This window comes from Carcharhinus amblyrhynchos, chromosome 3 (assembly GCF_965287045.1).
Source record: "Carcharhinus amblyrhynchos chromosome 3, sCarAmb.v2.hapA, whole genome shotgun sequence".
Classification (NCBI taxonomy): domain Eukaryota; kingdom Metazoa; phylum Chordata; class Chondrichthyes; order Carcharhiniformes; family Carcharhinidae; genus Carcharhinus; species Carcharhinus amblyrhynchos.
Window position 1 is genome coordinate 133,622,131 of NC_137326.1, and position 23,078 is coordinate 133,645,208.

The following is a 23,078-nucleotide window of genomic DNA, read 5'->3' on the forward strand; positions in this document are numbered from 1 at the left end:
GCAGAAAAGATTTACTAAGATGCCACTAAGAGGGTAGTTGGAGGTGGCATGTAGTTTGGGAATAGGGAGGGTAGTTGGAGGTGGTGGTATGGTTTGGGGATGGTATAATAGTCAGTAAGTTCCATGGAGGATAGGAAGGGTAATCAGTGTTCTCTTGGCTGGTCAGTGGGGTTGTTGAGGGTTGAGGACTAGTTGGGCAGGGTGGGGGGCTGTTAGGAGTGCAGAATTATAATTACCCAAGAGTTGGAAGTGGTTTTAGTCCTTTAAAGTTTTTCTGGGAGACTATCCCTGTAAAGCAGTCAGAACCATCTGGAAACTGTGTGCAGTTCAGGTCACCCTGTTATAGAAAGGGTATTATTAAATTAGAAAGAGTGCAGAAAAAATTTACTGGGATACTATCAGGACCTGATGGAGGCTTAGGGGTGAACTTACAGAGGTCTATAAAATAATGAGGGGAATATATCAGCTAGATAGTCAACATCTTTTCCCAAAGATAGGGGAGTCCAAACCTGGAGGGCATAGGTTTAAGATGAGAGAGGAGAGATACCAAAGGGTCCAGAGTGGCAATTTGTTTTTCACAATGAGGCTAAGTGTCTGGGACAAACTGCCAGAGGTAGTAGTAGAGACAGGTACAATTTTCTTTTAAAATGCATTTAGACAGTTACGTGGGTAAAATGGATATAGCGGGATATGGGCCCAATGCAGGCAACTGGGACTAGCTTGGTGGTAAAAAAAAAGTGGCATGGACAAGTTGGGCTGAAGGGAGTGTTTCCATGCTGTAAACCTTTATGACTCTATGACTCGATCACATCAACCCTATCAGTTCCTCCTACTATTTTGAAACCGGTGATCAAATCAACGAGTTATCTTCTAAATCTTAAGGAATACGTCCCTTGTTTGTGCCGTCTCCCCTCATGATTTAGTGTTCATGACCCCACTGCTACCTTTGCCACCCTGAATGCCAACTCGTGACCTCTAATATCTGGTTTTTTTTGCCTTGCAACCAGGTAGGTAAATATTAAAGTTGTAGAAACTTTTAAGACGTCCAATGAAAATATTCACAATCTAAGGCAAAATGTGAACAATGTCTTTCTGACTACCCTCAGTGCGGTTTATCGAATGGTGCACGGTGCAGCAACTGACCGCAAAGCAGGATGTTGAAGTCTGTGGGCATTCCTCCAGAATTTCTATACGGTTCAGTAAGCACTTCGATTGGGGATAAATAAAGTATATGATTAAATCACACGGAGGCAGACCTTGACTTCGTACAATGCTATAAAAAAATCTAACTAAATGGCGGAACAGGCTTGAAGTGATGGATGAGTGACTGAGTGGTGTTCTTACGTTCTGAAAATTGGTAACAGCGATCGCATTGGAGATGTTCAAATGTATTCATCTATGAGTAATGTAGAACATGCTTCCAACTTGCCGTTACACCAGATACAGTATCGCACAATGTCAAGGTCCATCACATTTTCTGTTAACTCATCTTTTACTGCATGGCCTTGTTCCACTTGAATTTTGATACACTTGGGACACAAAATTATCTAATAAAATTGCATTCATATGACTGATAGTTCTGTCTGACAAATGTCAGAATGAAGGATGGTTTCATTTGCTGGTAAAATTGATTGTCACTCTTGTATCGGGTTTATTATTAAGCAATAATTGGTTAACATATCTCCACTCCGATAGATTTGCAATGCCGTTCGGAACAATACGGTATAAATGTGTTAGTTTCCGTGCCTCGAAGACAATCTGATTAATGTTATACATTCGAGCTCAGGTGTCAAGATGGTCTCTGGGGAGTTGGTTTTGATAAAACTGCCCCTGCTGACGCGATATTGTATTGTTTGGTTTCACGCCCTGTTCTTTGGCTCAAATACTCCAAAGAGACACTTTGATTTCTTTGGGGGATTTGATGGTAACGTGTGTAATGTCAGTGGAAAATCAGATCGATTTTAGCTAAAGGCTGGAGTGCAGTTTAGTATAAAATGAACTAAGTGGCAACTCTTGGTCCAACTGCTGTTAGTGTCACGGAAGATGTTACTGATTTATCGCCAGTTGATTTTGATGCTGTTGTTATTTGATTATTTTCCAGCCCGCGCCACATATGAAGCGACTTGCGAACACTGGGGCTCCGATGATTTGATGAACCTGTTTAAACCCGGAGATATCACTCTCGGCGGGATTTTCCGTGTGCATGCCAAAGTGAATCATCGGGACCTCAGCTTCAAAATGCAACCGCAACCTTTGACATGCACAAAGTTTGTAGACACCTTCCGATTCATTTCAAAATGTTTGATTTCAATTCAATTGTTACGATTGGATTTTCGGGTCACAAAGAGTTGGCAGCAAGTGGAAGTAATTTAAGATTTTAAATTTCCTCAAGTATTAATTAGAAAGAATTGATTGTTAAAGAATGATCCACTTTATTAACATAGCTCTTTGGATCAGTGAAAATAGATTAATTTGCTGTTGGCTCATTCCTAAACACTTTTCCCCTCCGAAATCCCTACTGAGCTCTGTCTAATTCCTGGCGACGGTTTAAAATTGGTGAAGTACTATTCTTGTTCGTTTGAATTTTCTGTAATGTTACTTTGTGAAGCAAGGATAAAAATATCACCACGTTCGGTCAAAGGTCTTATTTGTCAGATTTCTATTCCATGGAATCGGTATGTAGCAATCGGTTTCAATAACAGTTGAGGACTCTGGGTCTGTACTCGTTGGAGTTTAGAAAGGTGAGGGCGGGGGTGGCGGCGGGGGGGACCTTATTGAAACTTACAGGATACTGCGAGGCCTGGATAGAGTGGACGTGGAGAGGCTGTTTCCACTAGTAGAAAAAACTAGAACCAAAGGGAACAACATCAGGCTAAAGGGACGAACTTTTATAACGGAGATGAGGAGGAATTTCTTCAGCCGAAGAGTTTTGAATCTCTGGAACTCTTTGCCGCTCACGGCTGTGGAGCCCAGGTCATTGGGTGTCTTTAAGACAGATAGATCATTCTTGATTAATAAGGGGATCGGGGTTATGGGGAAAAGGCAGGAGAATAGGGATGAGAAAAATATCAGCCACGATTGAATGGCGGAGCAGACTCGAAGTGCCAAGGAGCCTAATTCTGTTCCAATGTCGCATGGGCTGTGGTCTAAAATATTTTAATATTTTCCACTCTTCTTACCATATTAGAATGCTGGGAAGGTGTAAGTAACTGCATTTTGTTCTTTCGTTTAATGATTGGTTGCCATTTGTTCTTTTATGGTTATCAGTTTGTAGAAATTGTGCGGACTATATGTTGTGATGTGCCAACAGCTTCAACATGTTTGTTTAGGCCTGATCCAGTGGACAGAATTCCCGACGGAGGTCGGAATTTCGCGATTCTGGGCTCGCCAGTACACGATTCGACTGAATTTCTATTGAATGCAATGTTGGAGGAGGAAATTCCCGATTGGCGATTTAAGTTTTCAGTCGAACTTAGAACCATAGAGTCCATACAGACCACTTAACCCATCATCTTAACCCATCGACTTTCCGAAAGAGCATCTTACCCAGGCCCATCCCGCCTCCCTTTCCCTACCACGCACATAACTACACACCTTTGGACACTAAGGGGCAATTTAGAATGACCAGTCCACCTAACCTATACATCTTTGAGCTCGGGGAAGAAACCAGACCACCTGGAGCAAACTCCACACAATCACCCAAGGCGGGAATCGAACCCTACCCCAGTCTCTGAAGCTGTGAGGCAGCCGTGCTAACTGTCCCATTCTTCAGTTGGTGCACTTGAGTTGGGAATCTCTGAATCGCAAATGCTAGTTTTTCAAACTTACACGGCCATACCAACAATTGTGAAACAAGGAATAGATTCCTGCAAAAGTCAGCTTTGACAAAGGGTCATCTGGACTCGAAACGTCAGCTCTTTTCCCACCTTCCAGGTGCTGCCAGACCTCCTGAGATATTCCAACATTTTCTATTTTGGTTTCAGATTGCAGCATCTGCAGTAATTTATTTCTAATAGATTCCTGCAGATGTTTATTTATTTTGTAAATTTTCCGAAATGTATTCCCACAGATTCTGGTTCAGATTTTTTCGCTTCGCTCTCACTATGATATTCGCCATTGACGAAATAAACCAGGATTCAGCTCTGCTTCCCGACGTAACGCTGGGATATCGGATTTATGATGCATGCACCATGCCGAGTTTATCACTGAAAGCAGCATTTGAGTTTTTGAACGGACGCCAAGGTATATCACAGAACAGTACCTGTAAAAGAACACCCATGGTACCTGCAATTGTTGGCGATTCGGGGTCATCGCAGTCCTTAGCAATAGCGAGCTTAATCGGCATTTTCAGGATCCCCATGGTAAGCCACTAATTATACAGTTATCCTAGTTTGTGTGCAGTACCAGCACCAAGAAAATGTCCATCTCCATTTCCACATATAATCTCTGTTTACCATAGTAGTCAGTCCATGAAGTGGAACTGGTATATTTAAATATTGGACTCACAGCAGTATTGAATTCAATTTCAATCTTTATATTTGTGCAACGCAATAATGATTTAATCCATTCCATTAAAATGTTTATAGAACAAACTTTCTGCATTTCTCTTTCGAATACAGCAACAAAATCTATGGAAAGAATAGATATCCAGCAAAGGATCAGCCATTATGACTCAATGGTGGCTTCTCAAAACTCGAAATCTATCAATTGAACCATGCCTCTGGTTGCCTCTTGGATGTCTCCAAGCTACTTTTGGTGCCTAATGTCACTCTTTGTCAGGGAGTTTTAGAACCATGGAGTAAATTTGGTGACGCAGTTTAAAGCGTCGCGTTTTACGACCTCATTTGTTCTGAAAACTTAACATCCCACCCAAGGCTAACAGACCTTTCCATGGCCCGTCCCTCGCCCGCTCTGATTCCTGTGGCGGGGCGGTAAAATTCAGGTCATTGTTTTTCAGCATTCTGGAGTCAATCTGATATATGATATGGAGGATACTGTTGGCAGCCAATATGTGCGGACTGGAGGGATTTTTAAAATGTGTTTATTAGTGTCACAAGTAGGCTTACATTAACACCGCAACGAAGTTACTGTGAAAATCCCGTAGTCGCCACACTCTGGCGCCTGTTCGGGAACACGGAGGGAGAATTAAGCATGGCTAATACTCCTAAATAGCACGTCGTTTGGGCTGTAGGAGGAAACCAGCGCAGACACTGGGAGAACGTACAGACTCTGCACAGTCACCCAAGCTGGGAACCACTCGGACCCAGACGCCCGATGTCCCATATATTTTGGGGAAACAAATAAAACTTTAGCGTTTGGGCTTTTTTTTCTGTAGATATACATTACGTAACTGGATGTATCTGTTGGGGGCATATGGTGAGGTTGTGGGTAAGTGACACAACAGTTACGTACTGCTTGGCCAGAACGTGGCTGGTAGTTCTGTGATAAAAGCAGATGGGATATTATAATGCCAAGATATCAAATGGATCAATATGTATTCATATGTCTTTACCCCAACCCCACCCCTCCCCCAGGTCAGTTACCTTTCGACCTGTGAGTGTCTGAGCAACAGAAAACAATACCCATCCTTCTTCAGAACAATTCCGAGTGATTACTTCCAGGCCAGGGCCTTAGCCCAGCTGGTCAAACATTTCGGATGGACGTGGATCGGGACGGTTAGAAGTGATGATGACTATGGTAACTTCGGGATGGAAGCTTTCACAGAGGCCGTGCAACAATTGGGCGTTTGTGTTGCCTTTTCGGAGACTTTCCATGCAATATACCCAAGGGAAAAAGTACTAAAAACTATTGCAACTATCAAGAAATCATCCACAAAAGTTGTACTGGCCTTCCTCACACAATCTGACATGGAGGTTTTTATCAAAGAAATAATACGCCAAAATATGACGGGCATACAGTGGATAGGAAGCGAAGCCTGGGCTGCCACCTTAGCGCTACCAGCGGCAGAAAGTAAACGCTTCCTTTCTGGCACAATTGGAATTGCAATCCGTAAAGTAGATATACGAGGATTGAAAGAATTCTTAATGCAAGTCCGCCCTTCCCTGTATCCCGGAAACCTGCTAGTGAAGGAATTTTGGGAAACGACATTTGGCTGCATCTTCAAAAAAAGAGGGAACGAAACAGGTGTCACTAAAAGTGAGCCGTGGGTCAATGAATGCACAGGAGCAGAGGATTTGCGGGCAGTGCATAATTCATTTACAGATGTACCACACTACAGAATTGAATACAACGTGTACAAAGCAACTTACGCCATCGCTTATGCGCTACACAATATGCTACGTCAAAATAGCACGGGAAAAAATTCCAAGAAAAGTTGCATACATGATCTGAACTTTGAACCATCGCAGGTACGAAATGTATAGCATCGTTAACATCAGCTGAATTTATATATGGAGTCAATGGGTGCAAACGTTTGGATTTTGGCTTATTATCTGGCTATACTGAATGTTTGTGGTAGATTTATATAGGAGTCTTTGGGCGCAGTTTTGCGACCTCGCTCGGGCGAGGCTCGTAAAATCCCGCCCGAGGCCAACGGAGAATTCCGTTCTGCGAGGCGGTAAAATTCCGGCAAAACTATGTCAGTCGTGGCTCGGGAATAACACCCCCTGTGAGTTAGGGGGTTGTGGACTCCGCTTTAACATTCATTGTAAAACTTACTCCGATAGTTCAGTGCGATTCCGTGGTCCTTTCAGACGAAAAGACTGAGCCCTTTCTGCCATTTTAAGGGAAATATCCCATTTTATTCTTTTGAAGATGGGCAGGGGAATTTTCCTTGTGGCGTTAAATGTTTACTCTTCAACCAGAATCAGTAAAAAAAGACTAATATCACATTGCTGCTTGTGGCATCTTGCTGTGCACAAATTGCATACAGCATTTTCTACAACAATGACAGCTTTCCGTTTTTCATGCGAAGCATTTTGGGAGCCCTTGGGAGATGTGCAAGGCGCTATGTAATTGCAACGTTTGTTCTCTACTCTTCTTTTTGCCGTTCTAGCTTCTGCATCACATGAAAACATTAAATTTCATCACCAAGCTGGGAGAAAGAGTGAATTTTGATGAAAATGGAGACCCAGTCCCCAAGTATGACATAATAAACTGGCAGACAAATGACGTGGGTGATGTTGCAATTGTAGATGTTGGAAGTTACGATGGATCTGCTCCTGCGGGTCAAGAATTTCTGATAAGTGAAGGGGCAATCGTCTGGAGTGGGGGTCAAATTGCGGTAAGGTCCACATTATGAAAATGAATGCCGTGGAAGCCTAGATAAAGTCATAGTCCCGGATATTATACTAAGTTGTTCTTTCCTTAGCCCTGGCTATGACTAAAACACTAGATTCCCCACTCTCTCCTTTCCTCCTAATATGAACGGTGTGCTTTGTATGTGTAGAGCAAGAAGCAACAATTTTCACTGCATATTAATACATGTGACAATAATAAATCAAATCAAAAATCAAATAAAAAAGATGACCATAGGCTGCTCTCCCTCTTGAGTAGGATTGCTGACTGGTGGCGATTTAATCTGAGAGTCACCACATCGCAAGGTCGAGAAGGCAGGGGCATCATGGACATCTTCGGCTGGTACGGGGATTGAACCCGCGCTGAGATAACGGACGACCAGTGGATCCCTAGTAAAGAGTTATAGAACGTATTTTGTGCCCCATTGCTCTCAGGAAGATTACAAGCGTACAACACTAGACATAACACAGCATTGCATTATTTTGAGTTGCCCGTCCTGTGTTGGAAATGGCAATTCATCTTTCTTTGGTATGACCTATTACACCCACAATTGCAGCAACATCCTCTGAATTGTTTATCCCGAGAGCAGATAGACCCAATGGCCCCTATCTCAACCATTATAATTCTATGATCCTGGATTGCTTGTTGTTTATGAGCAGGAAGCAACCCAAGGGAACTTTGGGAAAGTCAAGGTGATAACATCACGGATTACAGACCTGTTGGTGGGAAGAATAAAGGTGAGGGAAAGAATTCCACACGAAGATTCAGAAAGCAGACATTAATCAGGTTATTTTTGTGTTGGTATATTAACGTGTTATGTATGACACCAGTGATCGGATAGACAATTAAAGAAGTGTAAAGCCAAAATATCGAAGGAAAACCAGACTGACTAGATTACAACACCCAGCGATAAATGGTGTTCTTTATCTGAAATGTGGGTTAGACTTCACGTCAAAGATGGTAAAAACAAAGCCCAGGTTAGGAATAGTGACGTCCTTAGAAGTGGCGTACTGGTCAGCACTGACGCTTTACAGTGCCAGAGGCGCGGGTTCCATTCCCGGCTTGGGTCTGTATGGAGTTTGCACATTCTCCCCATGTCAACATGGGTTTCCTCCGGGTGTTTCGGCCTCCCACACTCGAAAATACGTGGTGGTGAGGTGCATTGGCCATGCTAAATTCTCCCGGACGGGCACCGGAGTGTGGCGACTAGGGGAATTTCATGGTAACTTCATTGCAGTGTGAATGCAATGTGACTAAGAAATAAACTTTAAGTTAACTTTGAAAAAAGAGGCAGCAATTGTTCCCATAATCGATAACGTAATGAACAGAAAATTAGTAGAAGAAGTGCTGCTGAGTCAGCTGTAATAGAGGAGAATCTTTAATGTTGGGAGATTATTAGGACGTTTCTGTTTGGAAACCACACAAATATGCATAAAATGGTGAGTACATCCTGTGATGGATAGAGAGTTTGAATTCCAGCATGTTGTCTTTTTTTTAGGTTCCAAGGGCAGTTTGTTCAGAGAGCTGTAACCCCGGAAAAAGGAAGGCAACAAGGGAAGGACAGCCTATTTGTTGTTTCGATTGCTTACCCTGCCCTGATGGCGAAATTAGTAACATCACTGGTAATATGTTTATGTCAGGGGTAGATAGATTTCTGATCGTTAAGGGAATTAAGGGTTATGGGGAGAGGGCGGGTAAGTGGAACTGATCCACTTCAGATCAGCCATGATCTTATTGAATGGCGGGGCAGGCTCGAAGGGCTAGATGGCCTAATCCTGCTCCTATTTCTTGTGTTCTTCATAAGAAAAACAAAGCTGTTCACCTTATTTCGGGAGATACTCTGTATAAATCTCTTCTTCTTCACTCAAAGGGTGGTGAATCTCTGGAATTCTCTGCCCGTTGAAGTGGTGGAGGCTACCTCACTAAATATTTTTAAGAAGCTAGTTGATGGGTTTTTGAGAAGAGAGGGGGGGATTAAGGCTTATGGGGAGAGGGCGGGAATGTGGAACTGAGCCACGACAGATCAGCCATGATCTTATTGAATGGCGGGGCAGGCTCGAAGGGCTAGATGGCCTACTCCTGCTCCTATTTCTTATGTTCTTATGTTCTTAACTTTCCGCACCCTAACAGTGCATTGTGTTGCTTCTGTAGCTAATTATTCATAGCTTGGGGGTGGGGGACTGGGGACAGGGGGTGGGGGCACTACACTACATCAGGCATAGATCATATCATAGAATCCCCACAGAACAGAAGAAGCCAGTTGGCTCATTGTGTCTGCACCGACTCTTGGACAGAGCATCCCATCTCATTTGTGAAAGGTTCAAGAATGAGAGAGGGCACAGATTCTAGATAATTGGCAAAAGAAAGCAAAAATGCCACGAGGAAATATTTTCAGGCAGCGAGTGGTTAAGGTCCATAATGCACTGGCTAAGGGTGTGGTGGCGGTGGGATTAATTGAATCATTCAAAGGAGAATTTAAATTGTTATCTGCTGGGGACAAATGTTCAGGGTTACGGGGAGAAGGCGGAGAATGGCACCAAGTGAACTGTTCACCCGGAGAGCAGGTGTGGACACGATGGGCCGAACGGCCTCCTCTTGCTCCAGAACACTTCAGAGATCCTGTGTGATATTTCACCGGTTGCAACAGGCATTGGGTGTTCTCAGTTTATGAGCTGAGATACAGAAATGCAAACTCTTTGTTTTTCTGATGAAAGAGAAAATTCGGAGGCTATATGAGCGTTAGTCCTGTATAATGTAGCTGTCATAGATATGAAAGAATTTTCCATGTTATTTGGAGTGAATGTTCTTTTAAAACTCGCGTCTTTTTCTTTAGACGCGACGGATTGCATCAAATGTCCTTTGGAATACAGGTCCAGTCGGGAACGAGATCGGTGTGTGCTGAAAGAAGTTGAATTCCTTTCATTTGGAGAGACAATGGGGATTGTTCTGCTGCTGGTGGCATTGGTTGGAGCCTGTATCTCGATGGGAGTCTTTTCCACATTCTATTTTTACAAAGGCACTCCGGTTGTTAAAGCTAACAATTCCGAATTAAGTTTCCTCCTCCTTGTGGCGTTAGCATTGTGCTTTCTCTGTTCAATCGCATTCATCGGAGAACCCTCGATGTGGTCTTGCATTTTACGGCATACTGCTTTTGCCATCGTATTTGTTCTTTGCATCTCATGTGTCCTGAGCAAAACGGTGGTCGTGGTGATGGCATTTAATGCAAAGTTTCCCAACCATAATATGATGAAGTGGTTTGGTCCGACGCAACAGCGGCTGACCGTTGTCTTTCTCACGATGGTGCAATGCTTAATATGCACCATCTGGCTGAGCACATTACCTCCCTTTCCTCGCAAAAACAGCGATTATGCAAAAGATAAAATCATCTTCGAATGCAACGTAGGATCTGTAATAAATTTTTACTGTGCACTGGGTTATATTGGATTCTTGTCCTGTGTGTGTTTTCTGGCCGCTTTTCTAGCTCGGCGACTCCCCAATAATTTCAACGAAGCGAAACATATCACTTTTAGCATGCTTATATTTTGTGCAGTGTGGATTACTTTCATTCCCGCGTATGTAAGTTCTCCTGGGAAATATGCTGTCGCCGTGGAGGTGTTCGCTATTTTGGCCTCTAGTTTTGGGCTGCTTCTCTGCATTTTTGCCCCAAAATGTTACATCATCCTGTTTAAGCAAGCCGAAAACACGAAGAAGCACATTATGGGCAATAAGGGCTCCAAGACGATTTAGGGATTATTCACGTATTTTGCGAGATTATTCAAGTGGTAAAATGTTATGCTCCATATTAATTAATGCTTTCGTCCAATTGTGTTTTCGTGCAGTTCAACTGGGAAATATGTGGGCATAGATATCCCAAAGTATTTGTTTAAAAATTATTTAGTAATCACGAGTAGACTCACATTAACACTGCAATGAAGTTACTGTGGCCCTAGTCGCTACACTCTGGCGCCTGTTCGGGTACACTGAGGGAGAATTTAGCATAGCCAATACACCTAAGCGGCACATCTTTCAAACTGTGGGAGGAAACTGGAGCGCCCGGAGGAAACCCATGCAGACATGGGGAGAGCGTGCACACTCTACACAGACAGTGACCCAAGTCACAAATTGAACCATTATCTCTATTGTGTTATTGAACATGTTGTTTGCTAATTTGGCAATAAAGATTTATTAGCATGCTGCAGTCAACCATTGTTTTGCCTTGTGTGCATATCACTTTATACTAATCAATTCATTTTCACCTCCATGCTTTCTGAATAACGAACATTCATTAGATGATACTCTCTCTGATGGCTAAAATAATCTCTAAGATAGCCAGCACACAATGCACCGATCTGCAAATTACATAAATGAAATCCCCAAAGAAACTGATTAATTGGGAATTGATCATTTTGCTACAATTGGAATCTTCATGCATGGAAGATTTAATTTGTATTGATCCACATGACCACATCGACTGTCCAATAACATTCAAGTCCTCTGGAATGTTCCTGTGAGATTGGTAGTTTCTATAAGATCTATAGGGTATTTTCTGTTTCTTTTTGCAGCCCCTTCCTTTAAGAAAGATTTGCACTTGTACAGCGTCTATGTAAGTTTTTTTTCTGCAAAGGACTCTAACCTGACACCAGATTGTTGTGACAGGTTTATTTCATTCTAATATAACATAGATCAATGCATTACAATGTTTAGACAGTTTTTTTCCCAGTTCAAAACAGTTGATTACTTTTTAAGGATAATGGGCTGAATAACATGTGGTGTCCTTCCTTCTTCATTTCTCACATAGAGTCATAGAATCGTACAGTACAGAAGAGGTTCTTCGGCCCAATAACACAAACACATTAGAAACACATGAACTCCCACATAATCCCATCTGCCAGCATTTGGCCCATAGCTCATCTGGGTACTTTTTTAAAGGATGTGAGACAGCCTGCCTCTACCATCCTCCCAGGCAGTGCATTCCAGACCCCCTGGGTAAAAAGGTTTTTCTTCACAGCCCCTCTAAACCTCCTACCCCTCACATTGAACCTGTGTCTCCTCGTAATTGACCCTATATAGTTTCTCATACAACATGATAAGTTCTCGACTCTTTGCTAACTCAGGCTAATGTCCTCGTTCTATTATCCTCAGCTTTGATTCGAAATTTCCTCCTCAATTATAAGCCTTTGCCACAGTATCCGTTGAATATAATTGTTTGTTTACACAAAAAGCTACTTTCTCTGTTGTGTCCCATTTTGCACTTTGCCTATCTCTATGACACAGCTCGAGAAAGGTGTGGTGTTTTTATTTCTATATTTTTTCAAACTTACGGTTGTCTAGTTTAACAACATTGCTTGCAAGTAGGCTTTTGCAGTTTATCACAAACAATGATAGTGCTTATGTAGCTCAAAAATCTAGATCACTCAAGCAAGTGCATATCTAAAATTACACTGGTTGTCATACAAGCAATAAGATAAATAACAGTTAAATCAGTAAAGATATGACAGGAAGTAAATCACTGCATGATTATCTTGTAATCTGCAAATTGAGGAAGAAGGATGCATCCTAAATTGTCACTCAATTTTATTTCTTATCATTCTTATCAGGGTGGTCACTAATTCCAAAATATTAAAACATTGACTCAGTACACGTGGTCAACAAACAGATCAGCCGTGGCTTTAAAATATTATCCTGCTTATCCGTTTCCTTTTTGTGGATAGCTCTTGTGAAATACCCTTGCTCCCTAGCCCTGAATTTTCCAACCTAAATCCTATCTCCCCTTGTCAGGGTTCCTTTTTGAACTCTGAACAAATTATTAGAACATTGCACTGGGCAATGAAGCTCCACAGGGCTTATGAATGAAGTACAATGTTAATTAATGGCTGTGTAAAATAGAGTGACATGAAATAATTGAAAATAGAATGTAAACAGAGCAAAATCCTATCACCAACCTTGCAAAATCAAATTTCTGAGCCCAATTGCAATCAAGTATCTGGGTCAAGTTCAATAGAAGGTAAGGATCTGTTATCCACGTACATTGTAACGAAAATAGGGAGATTTTGGTTAGGAATTGCAAATTGCTGTTTTCTGTTGGAGATATTTGTTCCCTTTCCTATGAACTTTAAATAAAAATGTGATGATTATCCCCTCGCTACCCAGGGGTAACTCTATTCCGATTACTTCAGAGTCATTTTCATTAGAAAATATGTATCAATGCCTTAGTGATTTAAACTGTTCCCTCTCTCTCTCTTGAACCACATTAACCATTTAATGTTGTGCTGTTGTCAAATAGCTGAGCTTACCGGAGGCATGTTCTTCAGTAAAAATGCATCATGCATTCCTGCAGGTTAGCTGCATCATCATAACAAATCACACTTGGACACATACAAACACAAATCTCAATAGAGAATCATAGAACCGTACAGTGCAGAAAGAGGCCCTTCGAGCCTGCACCGAATGCAATCCCACCAAGGCCCTACCCCCATACACTATACCCACTAACCTACACTTCCCTGGACACTAAGGGGCAATAGCATAGCATAGCCAATCAACCTAACCTGCACATCTTTGGACTGTGGGAGGAAACCGGAGCACCCGGAGGAAACCCACGCAGACACGAGGAGAATCTACAAACCCCACACAGACAGTGACCCGAGCCTGGAATCGAACCCAGGGCCCTGGATTTGTGAAGAAGCAGTGCTAACCACTGTGCTACCGTGCCGCCGCATTACCATGAGGCACATGCCATCTGAAGTCTTTCTTGGACTTTCGGGTGATGTTATTAAAATGTACCTGAAGACCATTGTTTGGGGTCCTGTTATCAACCCGACGTTTTGGGTAGTGAGGGGATAATCATCACATTTTTATTTAAAGTTCATAGGAAAGGGAACAAATATCTCCAACAGAAAACAGCAATTTGCAATTCGTAACCAAAATCTCCCTATTTTCGTTACAATGTACGTGGATAACAGATCCTTACCTTCTATTGAACTTGACCCAGATACTTGATTGCAATTGGGCTCAGAAATTTGATTTTGCAAGGTTGGTGATAGGATTTTGCTCTGTTTACATTCTATTTTCAATTATTTCACGTCACTCTATTTTACACAGCCATTAATTAACATTGTACTTCATTCATAAGCCCTGTGGAGCTTCATTGCCCAGTGCAATGTTCTAATAATTTGTTCAGAGTTCAAAAAGGAACCTATACAGCCTCGATTGTTAACATGGTTTTGTTTCTTTTAGTTCTTTTAATCACATCATTTGTCAGTGCTCAACTTTATTTTCTGATGATCTTTCTTCTTTGTCATTTAGGAACCAGCTGTGCTCCATTTAGTTTCCGTGAATGAAAAAATGATTCCCCTTTCCTTTTTTTATTAGCGTCATAAGTAGGTTCACACCAACACTGCAATGAAGTTACTGGGAAAATCCATGAGTCGCCCACACTCCAACACCTATTCAGGTATACTGAGGGAGAATTTAGCATGGCCAGTGTACTTAGCCAGCATGTCTTTCAGACTGTGTGAGGAAACCAGAGTACCCAGAGATAACCCACGCAGACAAGTGCAAACACCATAGACAGTGACCAAGCCGGGAATCAAGCCCGGGTCCCTGGTGCTGTGAAGCAGCAGTGCTAATCATTGTGCCATCCTGCTGCAATGGATGACTTAAGAGAAAATTCATTGATGCCCTGTTGAGGGTCCCGATGAGTACTTAAATTTAAATCATAGGTTCTTTCTAACCGCTTAGAAGCTTAACATTTAATTATGATCGTTACACAAACACTTATGTCCAACACTTGCAGGCTGCCAAATTTTACAAGTCTTTTGTCTAGATCCAAAACCCCACGTAGTATAAAGTCATAACTATAATTTCACTGCAGCTGCAGTGAAAACTGGAGTTTTTACAATTTAAGAGGTTAGTTAGCCTCACTAATTCCAACTGAATTAAAACGATGTTTTCTATTAACCAAAAACAACGACATGGAGCAAATGAAACACAGTAAGATGTTCTTGTATACATAAGCCTCGGCTCCAATTGTTCTTTCTTCAGATGCCTTTCCAAATTCTTGTTATATTATTGAGGGTAACTGAAGACAACGTTTTATTTCAAAGCGAATGAAAACTTTTAATACTGAAGTCAAAGTGTTAAGGAGTTGTACTCGCTACGGCTTCTCAATTCAGAACCATCCACGCCAGTTTCTGCAGCTGAAAATACAATCCAAACTTTTCTCCAACTCTTGATGCACAATTTTAAATTGAGATGGAAATTTTGACTATCAATTTCACATTCTTATTCTTCACTGCGGCTTGAAAATATTGATCCCCGCAAGAGGCTGTGAAGTGTTTTAGATTTCTATTGATTAGACCCAATGAACAGAGTTCAGAATGATAAGCACAGATTTTACAAAGCATTTTGGACCCTCATCACAAACTAAAATGTTGCGGGGGGGGAGGGGGAGCGAATGGAGAACCCACTTCTGCCCCCCAAAAACAGGAAGTCACGCCTCAGCGATATGCGGGCCAATTAGGTGTCGGCAGCTATCGAGTGCCAGCAGCGGCACTGGGAACGGTGGCCACTGCCGGTACTGCACCTGAAGCTTGACGACCCGAGCTGCGTTGTCAGCGTTTGGGGATATTGCTGGGCGCTGCACTGACTGGCCCAGTCTAAGGACTTGTGGATCTGTATTTAAGACGTTACAGGAACCTTGGAAACGTTAACTTCTACGAGGACCGCTGCGCACCAACACAATGCAAGGGGAAACTCACAGGGTTGTTCGCCGGGTGTAGACCTCTCCCTCCCTTTGTTAAATCATAGAATTATAGAATACTTAAATGAACAGAAGGAGACCGTTTAGCCAGTTGAGACTGTACACACAACAATCCCAAACAGGCGCTATCCCCGAAACCTCATGTGTTTACCCTAATTCCCCTCCACACTAACGACCAACTTAATTTCACCAATCAACTTAACCAGCACATATTTCAAGTGTGAGAGGAAAGAGGAGCACCTGGAGAAATCCTTCACAGAGGCAGGGAGAATGTGCAAACTCCACACAAACATTGACCCAAGCCAGGAATTGAACCTGGGTCTCTGGCGCTGTGAGGCAGCCATGCTAACATCCGTGCTACGATGCCGTTGCTAAATCCTGGATGAGTCACTTAAGTGGGCACAAATAACCCAGTTAAGGGCCTCAATTGGCCCACTACTGGGTAGACCCCTGAGATCTGTAAAATTGTGCTGAGAGCAGGGCTGGGTGAGTAGAAGCCAGGTGATGTGGACAATTATGGCAGATTGTCTTCTGGATTTTACGTCTTCAAAAGTGCTGGCAAGGGGATGTAACATTCAGCTCCATGTTTCGGTGAGCTCTGTTGCTTAACTAACAGTGCATTGAATGTGTTGGTAAGAATGATTAATTGAATGCCTTTGATTGTGATCTTATTTTTTCTGTAATTCTCAAATCAGAAATCTAAAAGCTGTTATGAATGAAAATGTCTCACAAAAAGCACTCTGCATATCTCACTGAAGAGTCTCAATATCACTCGTAAGAGCTGGGATTGTCTTGCTTAGGATGACTCTATAAAGTCACTCACTTGCAGATAAAACTGCACCAAGGGAATGACCCTTCTTCATATTGAAGATCCATTGGCACAGTGCTTAGGACTGCTGCCTCACTTTTCCAGGAACCTGGATCCAATTCCGGCTTGGGTCATGTCTGTGTGAAGTTTCTCTCTCTGTCTGCGTGGGTTTCCTCCGGGTGCTCTGATTTCCCATCACAATCCAAAACTGTGTGGGTAAGGTGGATTGGCCACGCTAAATTGCCCTTTTGTGTCAGGGGACTAGCTAGGGTAAATGCATGACGTTATGGGGATAGTGCCTGGATGGAATTGTGATTGATGCACACTCGATGGGCGGGCTGAATGGCCTCTTTCTGCACTCTAGGATTTACGATTCACTCTATAATGTTGTGTGGCTGTGCCATCGTGCTAAATGTGTGAGATTTTGAATAGATCTCGCAAATTCAAGTTGGCTATCCATAATGCACAATGGGCTATCAACAGTAGCAGAACTGTAGAAAACCACAATCTGTAACCTCGTGGCATAGAACATCCTCACTCTACCATTAACACCAAGCCAGGGGATCAACCCTCGTTCAGTCAAGAGTGCAGGAGAGGATACCAGGAACAGCACAAGACGCACCTAAAAATCAGGTGTCAAGCTGACAAAACTACAATGCATTGCTAAAAGCATGAATCAATTTCCCACGAAAAGGTGGTGGTGAGCTGCCATAATGAGACACTGTTGTCTATGTGGGGTAGGTACATCCACAGTGCTGTTAGGGAGGAAATTCCAGCATTTTCACCCAGCAACAGTGAGAGAAGAATGTTACACTTTCAAGTAAGGATGGTGAGTGGCTTGGAGGAGAATATCCAGGTGGTGTGTTCCCATCTATTTTCTGACCTTGTCCTTTTAGGTGGTAGCAGCAATGGGTTTGGGAGGTGCAAGCCACGATGCACTAGTGAAGTCCTGCAGTGCATCTTGTAGATCATAGATACTGCTATCACTGTTCACCAGTGAAGGGGGGATTGAATATTTATGGATGGGGTGCCAATTAAGGGGGTTGCTTTGGCCTGGTGATGGGAGAATATGCCATTACACACCTGATGTGTACTTAGTAGCAAGTGAACAGGTTTTGTCAGGGAGTGAGTTACGTAGCACAGGGCGGAATTTTTCTGTCCCACCCATTATGAGAATCTAGCAGGCAGGGCAGGATAATGCAAAGGTCCATTGATCTCGGGCAAGATTTTTTATTCATTCGTGGGACATGAGTGCCACTTGCTGGCTAGCATTTACTGCCCATCCCTAGTTACCCATGTGAAAGTGATGGTGAGCTGCCTTCTTGAATCGCTGCAGTCCGTGTTCTGTGAGTAGACCCTCAATGCCCTTCAACAACTGTACTACTCAGTTTTTGAATACATAAATGAAAGACGACGAACCCTTGAGGGAAGCCCTTGTAATTTGCCCCAAATAGGAGAGTCAATTTCATATCCTTTAGGGAAGGAAATCTGCCATCCTTACCTGGTCTGGCCGTCATGTGACTCCAGACTCACAACTGTGCGATCTCAAACGCCCTCTGAAATTAAGGGCTGTTAAGGATGGCAATAAATGCTGACCTAGCCAGTGACGCACACGTCCCAAAAATGAATTTTAAAATAATCCCCAGCAATCTCAAGGCCTCAACTCCTTCAGTACCAACATGCTTGTGGCATCTCTCGTACTGAGCTTCCAATTGGATGAAAAGTGCTCAGGAGAGGTTTTGGTGATGGCACGGCCTCACCTCCAGGTCAGTAGGGTGCGGGTTCATATCTCCTTCCGGGCTGAAACTATCCGATGCAGTACTGAGGGAGAGTTGTACACTCAGAGGGGCTGTCTTTCAGATGAAACATTCAGCGAGGCCCCATCTGTCCCCTCAGGTGGATGTTGGAGCAAGTTCTTCCTGAGGTCCTTCATAATCACCAAAACATAACTAACTGGCAATAATTTTCAACGCTGCCTGTGGGATCTTTCTGTGTACAAATTAACTGCTGAATTTCCCACTTGAGTATCGCACTCACTGTTCGTTTTTTTTGTTCATTCATGTGACATGGCTGGCTAGCATATGTTGCCCATCCCCAGTTCACTTGAGAAAGTGGTGGTGAGCTGCCTTCTTGAATTGCTGCTGTCCACACGCTGTAGGTTGACCCACATTGCCATTAGGAAGGGAATTCCAAGATGTTGACCCAGCTACTATGAAGAAACTGCGATATATTTCCAATTCAGGATGGTCAGTGGTTTGGAGTGAAACTTGCAGTTGTTGGTGTTCCCATGTATTTGCTACCCTTGTCCTTTTAGATGGAAATGGTTGTAGGTTCAGAAGGTGCTGTCTGAGGACCTATGGTGAATTGATGCAATGCATCTTGTAGACAGTAGACAGTGCTACTACTGAGTGTCAGTAGTGGGGGGGAGTGGATGTATGTAAATGTGGTGCCAATAAAATGAGCTGCTTTGTCGTGGATGGTTTCAAGCTCCTTGAGTGTTGTCGGAGCTGTATCCATCCAGGCAAGTGGGAAGCATTCCATCACACTCCTAACTCGTGCCTTGTAGATGGTGGACAGTCTTTGGGGAGTCATGAGATTAGTTAGTCACTGCAGTATTCCTAGCCTCTGACCTGCTCTTGTAGCCACTGTGTAAATATGGTGAATCCAGTTGAGTTCCTGGTCAACGGTAACCCTAAGGATGTTGTCGGTAGGGGATTCAGTGATACTAACACTATTGAATGTCAAGGGTTGTCTCTTATTGGTGATATAACATAGATCATAGAACATTACAGCGCAGAACAGGCCCTTCGGCCCACGATGTTGCGCCGACCAGTTAAAAAACAATGACCCTCTAACCTAAACCAATCCCTTTCCATCCATAAACTTATCCACGGATCTCTTAAACGCCCCCAAACTAGGCGCATTTACAACTGCAGCAGGCAGGGCATTCCAATCCCTCACCACCCTCTGGGTAAAGAACCTACCCCTGACATCCGTCCTATAACTACCCCCCCCCCCTAATTTAAAGCCATGCCCCCTCGTGCTAGCTTTCTCCATCCGAGGAAAAAGGCTATCACTGTCCGCCCTATCTAAACCTCTAATAATCTTATATGTTTCAATAAGATCCCCTCCTAGCCGCCTTCTTTCTAACGAAAACAACCCCAAATCCCTCAGTCTCTCCTCATAGGACTTCCCCTCCATACCAGGCAACATCCTGGTAAACCTCCTCTGCACCCTCTCCAAAGCCTCCACATCCTTCCTATAATGTGGGGACCAGAACTGCACACAATACTCCAAGTGCGGCCGCACCAGAGTTGTGTACAGTTGCAACATGACGCTGCGACTCCTAAATTCAATCCCCCTACCAATAAATGCCAAGTCATTGTTTGGTACTTGTGTGTTGTGCATGTTACTTGCCACTTGCTAGCCAAAGCCTGGATATTGCATTTGAACATGGGCTGCTTCAGTACCTGAGGGATAGCAAATGGTACTGAACATTGTGCAATCATCAGCAAACATCTCCACTTCGGACCTAATGACGGAGGGAAGGTCATTGATGATGCAGTTGAAGATGGTTGGGCATCAGACACTACCCTGAGGGACTCCTGCAGAGATGTCATGGAGTTGAGATGACTGACCATCCACAACCACAGCCATCTTCCCATGTGCCAGGCTTGATGCCAACCAGTGGAAAGTTTGCCACCTGAGACCCATTGTTTCCAACTATGCCAGGGTTCCTTGATGCCACACCCAGTCGAATGCATCTTTAATATCAAGAGCTGTCACTTTCACCTCACCTCTGGAAGTCAGCCCTTTCATCCATGTTTGAACCAAGGCTGTAATGAGGTCAGGAGCTGAGTGACCCTGGTGAAACCCAAACTGGGCATCACTGAGCAGGTTATTGCTGAGCAGGTGCTGCTTGATAGCACTGCTGATGATCTCTTCCATCATTTTACTGATGATTGAGAGTAGCCTAATTGGGCAACAATTGGTCAGGTTGGATTTATCCTGCTTTTTGTGTACAGGATGTAGCTGGGCAACATTGTCATATAGATGCCAGTGTTGTAACTGTACTGGAAGAGCTTGGCTAGGTGAGCGGCACATTCTGGAGCACAGGTCTTCAGTATTATTGCCGGAATGTTATCTGAGCTTTTCACCTTTGCAGCATCCAGTGCCTCCAACCATTTCTTGATATCACGTGGAGTGAGTCGAATTGGCTGGAGGCTGGCATCTGAGATGCTGAGGACCACTGGAGGAGGCTGAGATGGATCATCCACTCGGCATTTCTGGCTGAAGATTGCTGCAAATGCTTCAGTCTTATCTTTTGCACCGATAAGCTGCATCCTCCATCATGAGGATGGGAATATTTGTAGGGCCTCCTCCTCCAATGAGTTGTTTAATTATACACCACCATTCACAACTGGATGTGACAGGACTGCCGAGCTTAGGTCTGATCTACTGATGTGGGATCACTTAGTTCTATCACTTGCTGTATATGCCGTTTGGCATGCAAATCGTCCTGTTTGGTAGCTTCAATAGGTTGTACGTCATTTTTGGGTATACCTGGTGCAGCTCCTGGAATGCCCTCCTGCACTCTCCATTGAACCAGGGTTGATTCCCTCGCTTGATGGTAATGGTTAAGTGGGAGATATGCTGGGCCATTAGTTGCAGGTTGTGCTGAAGTACAGTTCTGTTGATGGCACACAGTGCCTCATGGATGATCAGTCTTGAGTTGCTGGATCTGTTTGAACTCTGTCCCTTTGAGCACCGTAATAGCGCCACACAGCACGATGCAGATTATTCTCAATGTGAAGGTGGGACGTCATCTGCACAAAAATTGTGCGGTGGTCACTCTTACTGATACTGTCTTGGACTGATGCTTCCTCCATGTGTTGTTCAACATAGAGAAATACTGATATATCAGTCAAAGGAGGATGGTACAGTAAGGGATTTCCTTGCCCATTTTTAACCTTAAGCCATGAGACTTCATGGGGTCTGGAGTCGATGTTAAGGACTCCCGGAGCAATTCCCTGCTGGCTGTATACCACTGTGCCGCCACCTCTGCTGGGTCTGCCCTGCCGGTGGGACAGGACATTTCCAGAGATGGTAATGGTAGTGCCTGGGGTGTTATCTGTGAGATATGATTCCGTGAGAATTACTATGTCAGACTGTTGCTTGAGTATCTGTGAGATAGCTCTCCCAATTTTGGCACTAACCCCTAGGTGTTAATAAGGAGGACTTCACAGGGTCTCCAGGGCTGCTTGTTTTTCCTTTGTCTTTTCTGGTGCCTCGGTAGATACCAGGTGGTCCATCTGGTTTCATTTTTTCTTGAGACTTTGTAGCGATTGATACAACTTGTTAGGCCATTTCAGAGGGCAGTTGAGAGGCAACTATATTGCTGCGGCTCTGGATTCACCCTAGGCCAAACCAGGAAAAGACCACGGGTTTCCTTTCCTAAAGCACATTAGTGAACCAGGTGGATTTTCCGACAATGGTTTCACGGTCATCTGTAGATTCTTAATTCCGGATATTTTTCACTTAATTCAAACTCCACCATCTTCTGTGGCGAGATACAAATCCGAGTCCCCAGAACATTCGCTGAGTTTCTGAACTAATAGTCTAACGATAATATCATTAGACCATCGCTTTCCCAGTTTTTTTTCCAACGACAGACTCCTCTTTTTCATCTTACCCACTTACACCATTTACACAGTAATGTGGGTGTGTCCTGTCACTCATTATTGAGTGGTAAGACTAAAATTGGTTCAAGGATTTAATATTCCTACTTTCGGAGAGTGATAGGATGACATGAGTGATTTAATGGATTTACCATGGCAACTACAGCTTGCATTTTTAAAATACTCCTTTCTTGAGTGTCGCTAAGAGGAGTTCCCTTTCTAAAATCGCAGTGTATTGGAAATCGCATTTTGGAGCATAATGATTCGCAACTACTTTTAAAAACCCTTTGTTTATTAAGCTAAGTTGTAGCTGAAAAGCAATGCCAAAGGATTAACGGAATAAGGGTATAATTATAATTGCTTCCATCATTCGCCACATCTGCACCCTATGCCAATTGGAATAATTGTTTTTTTTTCCTTTGAGAGTTTGTTTGAGTGTGACGACAATCTGTTGACAGCTTGTTGACAGATTGCCATTATATGAAGACAGTTTGTCGCTCTATGAAGAGCAGAGCTTGGTTGAATGTTAATGATGCATTACATTTTGTCATGCATTTTTCCATTATCCGTCCTC

The 23,078-nt window shown here is 43.3% G+C and overlaps 2 protein-coding genes across 2 annotated transcripts in view; one reads left to right on the forward strand and one right to left on the reverse strand.

The window, feature by feature from the left end:
* The window catches only part of LOC145341146 (extracellular calcium-sensing receptor-like), a 51,724-nt gene that overhangs the window by 18,830 nt on the left and 9,816 nt on the right, over nt 1–23,078 (reverse strand). The gene's annotated exons all lie outside the window — the stretch shown is intronic.
* Nucleotides 4,104–11,004, forward strand: LOC145341144 (extracellular calcium-sensing receptor-like). Its single transcript, XM_080186036.1, has 5 exons — nt 4,104–4,361; nt 5,535–6,368; nt 7,016–7,243; nt 8,756–8,879; nt 10,091–11,004. Exons 1-5 carry the CDS (start codon nt 4,104–4,106, stop codon nt 11,002–11,004), a joined length of 2,358 nt encoding a protein of 785 aa, XP_080042162.1.

Coding starts and splice junctions, on each gene's coding strand:
- LOC145341144 (XM_080186036.1), top strand. CDS start 4,104: ATGATATTCGCCATTGACGAAATAAACCAGGATTCAGCTCTGCTTCCC. Junction 4,362..5,534: donor GCATTTTCAGGATCCCCATG/GTAAGCCACTAA, acceptor CCCCTCCCCCAG/GTCAGTTACCTTTCGACCTG. Junction 8,880..10,090: donor CGAAATTAGTAACATCACTG/GTAATATGTTTA, acceptor CTTTTTCTTTAG/ACGCGACGGATTGCATCAAA.